The following is a 13,694-nucleotide window of genomic DNA, read 5'->3' on the forward strand; positions in this document are numbered from 1 at the left end:
GCTCTAAATGCAAGATCAGGTACTTTTTTTTTTTTTTTTTTTTTTCTGCCTTCTATGGCTGAATTAAGAGGAATTTCAGATTCTGAGATTTGCTAGCTTCTTATTCCTATGACAAGATCTATTCCTCTAGAAATTTCACTTGCCTCTGGAGGGCAAAGAGAATGTGTAAACAACTTCGGAAGGATTTGAACTAAAGTGAGATCCTGGTCAATACACCCAGCTCACACAGTCTTCAGCATGGAATCTAATACTAGAAGAGTGTATTCGTAACCTTCCAAAATGCCCTTGGTTATGCTGCGAGCTTTTCCAGGTAGGAAATGCACAGAAAATTTGTCATGATCTGTTTTGCTGCATGGGGAGTAACAAAATGGCTGATTTTCATCTGTGTTTGCTTTGGAGAGCTTCACACAACAGTGGGGTACAACTGCAGAATGTGAGGTGTAAAGCAGTGTTAAGGCAGCTTCTTGTAATAGTGTCATGGATGTGAAAGAGGATGTATTTATACAAATGGAGACATGTATGTGTATCTGTTGTGTAGTTTGGATTAATAAGAAATGGTATTGCAATTGTTGAAAACAATAGGAAAGTGAAACATGAATGTCTGCTGAACTGGTTAATGGCCTGAGATATATGAAAGCAAGAGTCAGGTATAGATTCCAGTAGCAGTAGCTGGAACATTCTAAGGCACCACCGTGTGTCTGAGACAAACACAGATTCACCAGAGAGATTTTAGCCTTCTCATTAGCTTCTAATCTGTACGTCTCGTTCGTTGCACTGACATCATGTATTCCTAGTACAGTGTCACAGTGTTTCTGTTTCTAATTCCACTCCATCTTTCATGCACTGGGAGGAGGAAGAGAAGCTACAGTAGTGCCACAGCTAGATAATGTGTCCCAGAATCTGAGACAATGCAGTGCAGGCCTGCAGGCCCATGCTCATCATGTTCTTAGAGTGGAAGCATGTTACTGTCATGGGAACATACAGTGAAGTACACTTCAGCATTTGGCTATTGAGGAAGACTTGATCCTCTCCTCTGCACTACCATCTTTGACCATTTTCCAAATGCTCAGAGTCAGCTCTACTAATTCTTTGTTTTAGAGTTTCCTTAGAGTTATGCCACTGTTGAAACTTGCTTTATGTCAGTTTCCACAGCTTTCATTTTTCCACCTGAAGGGCTACAGGTACTAAGTGGGCTAATGCTGCAGCTACTGCCTGTGTGAAGTTTGTCATTGATGTTCACTAAGTGCTACGTAGTTATTGGGATGGCAGGTTTGAACCCTAATAAATGAACCAACAGCTGGGGAATTGTGGTCTATTTTTAAATCCTTGAGTCTGTAGGAAAGCTGAAATGCTTAAATCTTCATTCTGCGGTCAGAAGAAGGCAAGAAAGAGGAATGTACTCTCTGTACAGGCTGTGTAACAGTGCAGATTAGAGATGGGAGATAGCTTTCTTAAATAATTTTCTTTTGTCACTAATGCATGCACTGAAAACAAAGATGAATGAGATGCTGGTGAGATTAATCAGGCCATGTGCTGCAGTGAGTTGACAGTGGATGTAAGAACAATGAAAGTCAATCAGTCTCTATTAAATGTAATGAATAGTGATTTGCTATCTCATTAAAAGATCAGGACACCCAATTTGCTTGTATATGAATGGCGAAACAAGCAGTCATTAAAATGCCCTCATAGGGTATTAAGAGCTACCTTAAAATTTGCTTTCATTTGCCTGTATGGAAAGAGCAACCATTTAGCAGAGTGAAAGCACAGACTACTACAAGGAGAGGAGGAAGTTACTTTTCCAAAAGTAGTGTCTGTATGTGGATGTATACACATTATAAATGTACATTCCTCATTTCATCAAGAGGAAGAAGTGTTGCTTCTACTTGTTCTAGTGTTTGCCACAGCACCTGGATTTTTTTTTGAGGTTCTGTCCTTACAGTACATACACATTAAGCAGAGGTTCAACAGTGCCATCCTGTGGGTGATCCTAAAGGTTTGAAAGTTATGGCAGATAAATAAATGACCTCAGCAGGATAAATTATCATAGAATATCAGATACTGCATGTCCCAGTGCAATCAACTAGCATATTTCCCTCTGGTAGTCAGTCAGGCTAATTATTACTTTTCTGTCCAGAAAATTAATAACCTAAATGCATAATAACCAATTGGAAAGTATCTCAGGCAAGCTGATGAGCAGTGTGCTTGTTAGTCTTTCTCTGTTGCTGAGAAATGTGTTTTTAATCATCTCAGTGTCTTTTTAATCATCTCAGACTTCATTTTCACTGACAATGCCAAAATTAAAGGCAACCATGTAAATTCAGATAAGCACCGCTATGAAGAAGTATCTGAACACTTTTAAAAAGGAATTTAACTGAAACTAAGAACAGTTACCTTTAATGTTTCATAATCAGAATATGAATCCCCAAGTAACCTTGAAGATTAAGCCGGATGGTTTGAGCAGCTCGCCAAAATGTTTTCCACTCCAGAAAGAGAAGGGTAGGATTAAAGGCAGGCATTTTATTGATTGAAAATGATCAGAATATTTGGAGAAATTTCTGTTCATAGAGCGACTGCTTTGGTGGGACAAGGTCTGAAAAAGCAAAAAATTGTCCCTAATGAGGGAACAGTTGGGGTGGATCATCCTATTTCATGTTTTCCACTTTGCTTGCCTAAACAACTTGTTAATTAGAATGTATGATATGTTTTACTTGGAATTTTTTTTTTTTTTTAAACCCAGGAAAGTCATCTTAGCCTAGCTGTATGGCTCCATCCTTTTTAAAGCAGGCTATCCTGTTCAAGTGTTTCCGTATTGGGAATCTTGTGGCTGTGCTCGTACTCTGATTTATAGTTCTCAGATAAATTGTGGATGAATCAGATGCATCAGGAAAATAATTTCTTGTGCTATTTCATTGAAGGCAGGAAGGAAAATGAATTACAGAAGTTTAACCTCTGCGCAGAAGAGGTTTTCTTTGTAGACCTTGTCACGTTGAGGTTAACTTCAGCCACAGAGCATCAGCATTTGTCTAACTTCTACGTGTTTCTATCCTGATATGAACGTGTGTAAGTCACAGAAATACCTAATTCTGATTTTGAATCTTCCTAAATTCTTGATCTTAACATTGTCTTATTTTCAGGAGGTTCTGTGTTTCATTCTGTGACGTTTTAAAGGTGTCTATTGTTATGGGTTTTAAATATTTGTCTTCTGTTTTCTTTAAGTGGCACATTCTACATGCGCTACAAAAAAAGGAAATAATAGGAACAGTGTTCTCCACTCTTCCCTACAGAAATATGGAAATATCTTAACTCTTTCCTCACATAGAAGGTTCTCCATGCTCTCCCATCTTTTTTTTCCATCTTTATTTCTGCTCTGATTTTCCTGGACTACATACAGTATTTTAAACGAGATATGTAGTGAGTTACTATATTTGTGGTTGCTTTTTCCTGTTCTTCATTTGTCTTATCACATTGTTTTGATTTTTCTGATCACCAGTGGATACTGAGCAGTAAGTTTGTACCCTGGCTGGCTGCTGTATGAGCCTGTTCCCTTCCACAAGCTTTTATAATTCATGTGGAAGACAGGACAGATACACATGGTTCTTCCCAGTTAGTCAACTCTAAATATAGGCTCCTGTTCTGAATCACAAGCTGAGTGATGCTCACAGTCCTTCATTCAGATCAGAACTGCCACTTAGCTAGCAAATGGAAGTTGGCCTCAGCTTCACATCCGTCTCATCAGGTAACACTGGGGTAGGTGGGCAATCTAGGTGCTGCAAACAGGGCAGGGGATGTTGGAATGTGCTGCACTCTTTCCTACACTTTGGACCACTCTTAAAAAGCTGAGAATGGAAAAAGCTGTGAATTAAAAAGAGGTGTGTTCTGTATGTGTGTATAGCATATTATATATATATGCTATATACATATGTTTGTAACATATTAGTTAAGGGCTATAAAAATAATAACTTGGAAAGCTGCTTTATTCAATTTCTATATTTAAATGGAGTTGTATAAATGATCATAATCTATGTGTATTTTCTGTGGGCTGTAGGAGATTTTGCTGTAATTCTAATGCCATTGTGTTTGTTTTTACAATATTTTTGTCAGACTTGGGCTCAGCCAATCCCTCTGAGGTGAAGACGTAAGATTCTGGTATTATTAATGCCTCATTTCATCTAGTTAATGATCTTTTCAAGTATTCCATCTTCTTTTTGTGAATTACTTGCAATGTCAAATAAAGGTCTTATTTAAGCTTAATATGAAATAATAAAAATCTTTATTTGAAGACAGTCAAGATAAATGAATCTAGTTGAGATTCTGATGTTAAACAGGTGCAGTTCTTAACAGCATCACACATATAAAATCTGGATAAGTTCTTTAAATGCTGAAATCTTGACAGATGTGTTTCTTTTCTCTCTGTGTTTATAATAAAACAATTAAGTGTTGACTCTGAAAGTATTGACAAATAATAAGCTGTCTTGGCAAGTCTACTGTTGTATTCCTTGTACAATATCAGCTGTGGCTATTATTAAACTAAAAATGAATGTGTGTATTAAATGTGTTAAAAACCCATATGTTTGTAAACAAACACATTCTCTGTCCAAAGTAATGTTTTCTTGCTTTCTTGTGTACTGATGCCTCGATAAAGGAATGCTCTATCTTCAAAACAACATCTGTCAAACCGATTTTCATCAGATTAAGTAGATCCTCAAAGCAACCACTGCAGCTTATGAAATAATAAAAATGTAGGTTGTGCTTTATTTAAAAGGCCAACAGAATCAGAAGTACTTAATAATATTTTACAAATGTAGCAATAATAGCCTGTGTATATTCTCTGTTTTCGTATCTATTTTTGGTAGGCTGTGTGGAATGATAATGAGTGATGTTGAAATTCCACAACTGCAGTAGATGTCCTGGAGTGTGATTATAAAATTACACTCCTGGCAGCTAATCTGTGTCCAGTACAGCCAATGATTTGAGACTCTGGCAGTAGAGATTGAATTTATTGTGAAGTTCATCTGTAAAAAGATTTCTCTCATTAAAAATGAAATTGAAGCTTGAATCAATGACTGATTATCCAGGCCATTCTTTGATCAGTTGGATTCCTCATTAGTATAGATATGTGATGAGATATGCTCTCGCCTGATTCTGGTTCTGTGAATCACCCAAGATAATCAATAATATTAAAATTTTAAAGATTTTTCTGAGACACCATAATCTAATTGAAATAAGGAAATGCCTGCAGCCTTAGCATAGAACATAAATAGAGATATGCTCAATCATTGATGTTTCTGGCCAGTCTGCTGTCTTTTTACTGCTAAGGGATAATTAACATATGAAAATGAATGTAATGGTCAGATAATGTTTTTTCCGTAGGAATGAAACCTGTTTGCCTTTGTGATCAGCTCTCTCAGAGAAGATGCCTCATTACAGTATTTATTTATTGAGTATGGTTACTCAGGTCAACAAGAAAAGAAAAATAGAAATGCTTGAGGTGGTCAGATCAGCATTCCCATTAGTTCTTCACTCTGAAAGCTACAGACCCAGCAAGAATCTGATCAAAAAGCCAGGAAGAGGACAAACAAGGATGGAAATCATAGAATTACTGAATGACTTGAGTTGATGACCTGATGGGACTTGACCTGATGACCTCAGGGATCATTAAATTCCACCCAACCTGCTACAGCCAGGATTGCCAGCCACTAGGTCAAGCACTTGATCAGATTGCCCAGGGTCTCATCGAAACTGGCCTTAAACACTTCCAGTGATGGAGCATCCACAGCTTCCTTAGCAACCTGTTCCAGCATTCAATAAAAAAAACTTCCCCAACATCTAATCTAATCTATTTCTCCCTTCCTTTAGTTTAAAATCATTCCCCCTTGTCCTGTCACTATCAACCTGTGTAAAAAGTTGCTTCAGTCTGTCTTTATAGGGGAGGTGCTCCAGCCCTTGGATCATCTTCTTAGCCCTCCTCTGGACCTTCTCCAACAGATCCACATCTTTCCTGTGTTGGAGACCCCGGACCTGGATGCAGCACTCCAGCTAGGACCTCATGAGGGCAGAGTAGAGGGGGACAAGCACACCCCTGTCTCTGCTGACCACTCCTCTTCTGATGGAACCCAGGGTTCCATTGGCTGTCTGAACTTCAAGAGCGCACTGCTGGCTCACATTGAGTTTTTCATCAACCAGACCCACCTAACTCCTATACAGCAGGGCTGCTCTAAAGGAGTTCTTCCCCCAGTTTGTATACACATCAGGGATTGCCTTGACTCAGGTGCAGAATCTTGCACTTTACTTTATTGAACCTCATTAGCAAACGAAGGTCAAGTTTGCTCCAAGCAAATCTGGATGTAGATACTCTGGTTTCCAAGTAGGTTAAATACCCTTTTTGTCAGCAAATTGCCCTGTGCTGTCCTGAAACAGTCTGTGTTAACTCTGGGACAAGTTTAATGTGAGGCATTTTGGTGGATCTATTTCCTGTCTTACAAGATAATGCAATTAAAGACAGTCCAGGAATCAACTGTGTACAAGTTTAAATATGTTAAGGTTAAATATGATAGAGTTGTAGTTAAATTCTTTGTATCTGAGGAAAAGTTCTTACCAGAAAAATGGTATTACTGATTTTTCTCTTCTTTATAGAGATAGGCCAACTACATCTACTGTACTACCTGAAACATACAACTCTGACAGTCTTTTATTTGTACTTACTATGAAAATGATCCCTAAAGGGCCTTCAGCCTTGTTCCTTAGATAGAAGAATATACAAGTAAGTGAAAAATACCTGCAGAAACACACCAGGTATTCTAACTCTATCCAACTTATTGCATACCCAGTGAACTTAGCACTTGTAAGCTCAGGTTCTTTGATTAATAACAGCTTGACATTTCTAAATAGGAGACCAGAGTTCCTGAGAAGAAAATAAAAATTCGCAGTGGGAAAGGTTCCTTGAAACACCCATTTTGCTACAGCCATTACACTTCAGGGTTTTATTTTTGGCCAAAAGCATGGAACATTTAATTTGTATGGAACCTAGAGCAGATAATACAGTGTGGTGGTAGACAGACAAGCCATAACACATTCTGCATACACAGGCTTTTTTTTTTTTTAAGGAAATGTTGATTTGAAATTCATGCAGCATGCAGGCATAGTGAGCACTCAAATATTATTGTAAGAATATAGGAAAAACCCATCTGATTTGAATTTCTCACTATCTAGCATTGTTAATAATGTGATGTCAAACAAATAACTATTCCTCTGAGTGTGATTAAAGCCAGATCCCATGTATAATTGAAGAACAGCTTGCTACTTGTTTTTTCTCCATTTCTTGTTTGTTTCCTATATAATATCATTGTGTTAGTTTGTGAATGGAACCATCAGCCACTGTAGTACATCTGTATTTTCTGTAAAGAGTTGTTTCTTTCAGTTTATTACTTACCTTACAGTGTTTCTCATCCAGACTGCAGTGTACTAATTGGCTCAGCAAAATCAGGATAAAATGAAAGCATTTTGCTATTGATCTTTGCTTGTTATTAGTTTATACTGGCAGAAAATGAGATCAAAGAAGTGCTAATACAGCTATCAAAATACTTCTTCTCATCACAGGAAATACTACTCATACTCTTAAATGGATGAATTTAAAAGCAGAAATTCCTTTCTGTTTTCTCTTTTTCTAATCATGTCTTGCTAACTTTCTAAAAATTTCAAGCAGAGCAATGATTCTTCAGTAACTGGGCTGTTCAGAGACTCTGGCAGTGCCATGACTTAATCCAGAGATCCATTAATCAGGATATCTAATCCTGTGTGTTGACCAAGCTTCAGAGTCAAATTCTACTGTTGAATCTGGTTCTATTGATGCAAATGTAAGTCTGCAAATGAAAAAGTGGGGCAGGCTTTGTTTTGTTGTTGATTTTTTTTGAACATTTGTTTTAATACAGACATCATTCTCCTTCTGTTGTAAGAGAGTAGATAAATACCCGCTTGAAAGTCTGTGATTTAAAAAGTATTGGGTTTTGTTTTTTTATAAGACTCAGAATCTTGTTTTATTTTCCATGACAGCAGTAGGTTTACTCCAGCTACAGTTTTTGTTGTTTCTTACAGTACAAATATACTAAGTCTAAAGTATACAGCTAGTAGCTGATATATAAAATTTGAGGATTAATAAGCCAATGCAAACAAATCTAGATCCTTAAGATTAAGAAAGGAACACAAAGCATTTGGACTAGCCTTTTACTTCTGTCAATTAACATGAAGTAATAGCAGCTCAAACCTGCAGGTCTGTATCACTGTTCTTGGCTGCAGAAAGTGGTAGTAAAACAAAAGTCATTTGTAGAGGAAATCTTATTTGTAACATTAATTCCAAAAATGCCTTTTTTTTTTTTCCATTGTACATATGATGTGCTTCTCATTTTTATCTTCTGAATAGTACAATTAATCCCTCTTGTTTTTTTCAGCCCACCTAAACCAACAGTGTTCATCTCTGGTGTCATAGCAAGGGTAAGATTACCATTAAATTTATTTTAACCATAGAAAAATGATCGTCAGCTTTTTGGAATTATCACTGATCAGAGCAGAATTAATCTTTTTCCATTTCCCTTTCTCTATTATGAAATAAGTCTTTGTTTTGTGTATTTGTTTATGCCCCTTTGAGCATTCTTCTTGGCTTTTTTTGTGTGAGTGAAATTGAAATTATTTATTGAAAAGGCTTCTACCATTTTTCTTTGAATTTTAGCACTTAAAGCTTATTTGATCTTCTTTTCATATCTAAGCTAGATATTACAGCATTGATTTTCTTCGAAAGCAGTTGCATTTAAGTCTTCTCTATAGCTTGATCTGTAACAGCACTTCTGACAGTGATGGTATGTGTTTGAAGGCATTACACTGCCATGTGTGCCTTGGGGTACATAGATTTGCAACAACAAGCAAGACCTGGAAACCCATACGCTAAATCGCTACTAATAACTATTAGTTTTCTGATCAGTAATTCCTTCCTTGTGCATTGTGGCAGGGGTTTAGTGGGGTGCATAATATGGTTTACCCATCTACTCACAAGTTGTAGAAAAAAATTGCTTTTATGTAATCTGAGACAACAGGGTACAAGGTACCAGAGAAATAAATATGTAAGAAACAAACATCAGCATCAAAGAGAAAGAAGGTGGAAAGTGTCAAGTCTGACAAGAAGAGATCTTTGAAAATTAGAAGGAGCTTGGAATAGCCTACAAACTGAAAAAATTGTTAAGTGCTAACCTGGTGATCAAGACTTAAGAAGTGCTGTCAGAATGGAATGAAGTTGAAGTAGGTTAGAGTGGGATCAGGTGAAAAACAAGCAGTCTGAGGCATCTGCTTTGTACACGACCTCTGTAACATTGTCACCCTCTGAACCAGTGGAATACAGGAATACTGTTCTGCCTCATGTCTGTCCCAGCTTCTAAGCAGGGAAGTTGTGGTGCTGTTCTCTGTCATCGAGGACTGGTAGTACTTTCCCACTACTTCTTGGGGGAAAAAAAAAAAAAAAAACACAAAAAAACAGTACTACCCCTAGAAAAGATATTCTAAGTCAGTTCCATAGGTATTACATGTGAACTGATACTCTAGAACAGTACCAAGGGATTAGCAGACCTTGTTACAAGAGGAAGTTAAAAAGGTAGGCAGCTTGAAGATTTGAGTCAAGAATAGTTTTAGATAGTGCCTTTCTTCCTGCAGAACTAGTGTTACTGCAGTTGGTTTTTCTGTGCAGGTAGATTTTCAGGCTGCCTTGGATTATTTGTAAAACAGTTCCTCTGTTTTATTGCTTTGTGAAAACAAATCAAGTAAATCTGACTATACAGAGCCAGTGGCAGTGACTTGACACAAGGGGCTATTCAGTGGGAAGATAACAAGTTTTGTTCCCCCCCCCCCCCCCCCCCTGTCACTCTAAGATACTGCATTCTTAGGTGTTGTGTATAATTGGAAAAAGTTAGATTTGTGCAAATAAGTTTTGAAGTTGGCTGCAAGAATGGCAAGATGTGTGTATGGCAGGACTTCAGAGGAATAAGCAGCACTGTTTTTCATATTCTCTTCACACTTAAAAAACCTTATGTCCACTTGAACTAGAACATACTTAATATTACTTAAATTTTTCCCAATGTGTTTTTCAAACAGGGTGATAAGGACTTCCCTCCAGCAGCTGCTCAGGTGGCTCATCAGAAACCACATCCTTCAGTGGAAAAGCTTCCTCACCCTCAACATGTCAAACAGCACATCCACCAACCTCGCAAGTGAGCTCACCACAGAAATCTCAGCCAAACTGCCATCAGTGAATATGTTTTTGAGAGAAGACGTTGACCCTTTATAGTTCACACAATCAGATCAATAATACTGACCTCTAAAATCTTATCCTGTTCTGTTCTTTTACTTTAATTCTCAAGGGTTAGGAAGAACAAAGACATTTTTTAGTTGATATACCAAATGAAAAAAGTTTTCCCTTCTAAGTATTTGCTGATCAAGGGTGGATTTTTGATAAGACTGTCTGATTGACAAGATGAAAATTATGATTATGATTAGTGAGCTTAAAACTTGTGCTTTTAGTTATGCATTGCAATAGCAGATAGTTAATGTAGTTTTTATGCTAACCCAGTAGAGAACATTCCCCCTTTGTACTGGTACTTCTGTTATCCGGGGGAGTTTGTTGAGACAGAAATTAGTGTTTGTCTTGAATACAGTCTTGCAGTCTTCAGTATCCTGAGATGTTAAATCACAAGTGGGCAGAAATTCAGCTGACTCTTTTTTACACCGCTTTGCACTCCTAGGCTTGATGAAGTTCTTTTGTGCAAGCTCTGTGTGGGTGTGAAGAAGTAGTCAAGAGTTATAAGCACGCTGCGGCTGTGACCTCACAGGCCTGTTTTTTGTTTGTTTGTTTTTGTTTTGTTTTTTGGATGTGATGATTTCTCAAATCCAGCAACAAGTTGAAGGAATTCAGGACCTTCGAGAACTGAACTTAAACTGGACGAAAATCTGTCTTTTTTACATTACGCTATTACAGCATTTAACTTTATGAGATAAGCTCTGTTATGCATCTTTTTTTAAAATTATTATTAATGAAGGAGAATAAAAGTTACTTTTCATACAGAGCAATCAGATTAGGTTAGGCCACATAATTAAATATGTCAATTACACAGTTTGAAATTAAAAAACAAAAAAAAGCACAAGCTCTAGCCAATTCCTTCTTCATCTTTATAAAACCCAGGAAAGTCATTTTTTAAACATTCCACCTACATTTTAAAAATGTACTTCTGTTTTTAACTGACTAGTACAGGTTATAGTGCCCTGTTGAGTTTATAAAACTTCTAACAGTCTCAAAGAGTGAGTACAGGAGCAAAACACTGTGAAATACAACCCATTTCACAAGTGGAATAACTCATGTCACGTTAGTGAAAGGGACCTGGTATGGCCATCTATACATGGGTTTGAAATGCAAAGTGTGTATTACAAAAGATAGGCGTGGATATATTTATTCTGCACCAAGGAAGGGGACCTATGATTTGTGTATGAAGTCCTTATTTTCAGTTTAATTAGATAACTGTACTTGCCTTAAGGAGTGAGTGTTGTTTATAAGAATTAATCTGCATTAGAATATGCATTTTTAAAAAAATACTCTTTGTTCCTGATGTCGGTACTTCTGAGGCCTTGTTCTTAGTTGCTCATGAGTGTAGAAGTGATTCACACGAATTATTTATCCTTGAGGGTAGAACTGTTGAACCTCATAGAACATATTTATGAGCTAAATCACTAGCAGATTCAGGACAGAGAGACTGTCATCTCATGGATAGTGCAGCCAGTAGTTGTCAGTCTGCTGCATCAGTGTATCAGCTGGTGGTCATGGTCACTCAATGCTGGTAGCTGCTGGTTTAAGAATGGTGGCATTCAGCTCTCCCATTTTCATGTCTACATCTGAAGTAGCATGTAGACTCTAACTGTAGTCAAAACAGTCAATAGAGCATGTTTCAAGACAACCTGATTTGCTCGACTCCATTCATTGACTGTATTGGAAAACTGAAAATACTTCAGAATAGTTGCACACCATTTGGTGGGCTTGGACATCTCTGCCCTTATGCAAGCAACACATTTCCAGCTTTTGAGTTAGCAACAACTGCTCTTGGTTGTTAATGCAATATATATAGCATATATAGACAGTATCAGAAATTTGTCTTTGATTCCTTGAATTGGTATTTAAGTTTGTACAATGAAGTAAGATTCTCAAGATATCTTTAGTCACTTTTAGACTGTGGGATTCGCTATATGATTAGAAAATATCTCTGTATGAAAGCATATTATGTATGGTTGGAAGATATCCATGTTTATGCATAGCTGTCCTTACCAATGCATTATCTTGCAGAAAATAAAGAATCATAATTGATCATTGGGGTTGTCTGATGATATTAATACTTTCAAATATATCACAATCACATACAAGCACAGCTTACTTTCAGATGTTACATGAAATTACTGCAAAAGAATTGTCCTGGAATTGTCAACGTGGCAATAACACAACAATAAAACCTGAGATTGTATATTGGGCTCATTTTTCTGTAAGTACAAAACAAACCAGCAGGGTAACTTCAGCAGGATTTTATTACAGAATGCCAGGTAGTTAAAATTATTAGGAAATTTTATGACATAGTAATGAAATCTTTTGGGTTCTATCAGTTGGAAGGTGAGTTGCTATGAAATTGGAGAGCCCTACTAGGTCTAGGTGAAAGCATAGAATCTAAAGTACAGTAAGGGAAATGAGATTTTCACATTTACTGTTGGTTTTTGAGCTCTAGTCTTCCAGAAAAGAAAATTTTATAACTGGAAAAGTTGACAGGCATCTCATAGCACAGCAGGTAGCACTGCCTAACACAAGCGATTCACAGAAAACTTGAAATAAATCACCATAGGGCTTTTGGAAGCTCTCTGATACTTTTGGCATTCCATGTTTAGTGTATGTGTAATGCGTATGTAGTAAACATACATGATGCCTCAGTAAATACAACAGATTTACTGCCCTGCAAATATTGCTATGTTTTATCCTTAGCCTCAGCAGTCATGTAATGATGCACTACATTATTCAAAAGCTGTTCTCTTTCATTAAAATTTTGAGAAAATACATGAATGCGATGTCTGGCATGCTGTTGATTGAGTTGTCCATAAGTATTTCAAGCCTGTCTTCCGCAGTATAATGCTCTAATGTGATGAAAAGTACAGGAATAATAGCAGAGCAGCACAATCCTAGGCTACAGCAAATGAGAACAAACCCAAACATAGCAGCTGTGTGCACAGAAACAAAAGAAGAAAAACTGCTTACCTCAGGAAAGCCTCCGGAAGGCAGGGATTCCCAGTGAGAGAGTTTTGCCTCAGTTGCCAACCCTTAAATGAGGTCTGGGAAGGGTTAGACCCTGTCTCCACCCCTTCTGGTCACTCAGGCACATTGCATGCAGCTGAGCTTACCTGAGCTGGCCCTGCCTTCCCACCAGGTGCTCAATCACTGGTTCAGGCCATGACTTAGCTGCATGCAGTTATTACTAATTAGTTCATTTACTTCTCCTTTCAACAGTATGATTTACCTGTTTCTCACTGGATGGCCTGAAACAGAAGTCTTGTGCTTTTAGTTGTGGTAGTATGATCACCACATGCTGCTGGCTCTTTAGTGAAAATATTCACAACAGCCTGTTTCATACAAAGGT

General features: G+C 37.4%; 1 protein-coding gene across 1 annotated transcript in view; it reads left to right on the forward strand.

The window, feature by feature from the left end:
• Positions 1 to 12,388, forward strand: part of DAP (death associated protein) — a 43,518-nt gene extending 31,130 nt beyond the window's left edge. Inside the window, exons 3-4 of the mRNA XM_031589219.2 lie at positions 8,445 to 8,487; positions 10,132 to 12,388. Of these exons, the coding sequence (XP_031445079.1) occupies positions 8,445 to 8,487; positions 10,132 to 10,251 (163 nt within the window). The 3' untranslated portion in view covers positions 10,252 to 12,388. The remainder of the gene's footprint in view (positions 1 to 8,444; positions 8,488 to 10,131) is intronic.
• Positions 12,389 to 13,694: the final 1,306 nt, after the last annotated feature.

Source organism: Phasianus colchicus, chromosome 3 (genome assembly GCF_987193195.1).
Source record: "Phasianus colchicus chromosome 3, bPhaCol1.hap1.1, whole genome shotgun sequence".
Classification (NCBI taxonomy): Eukaryota; Metazoa; Chordata; class Aves; order Galliformes; family Phasianidae; genus Phasianus; species Phasianus colchicus.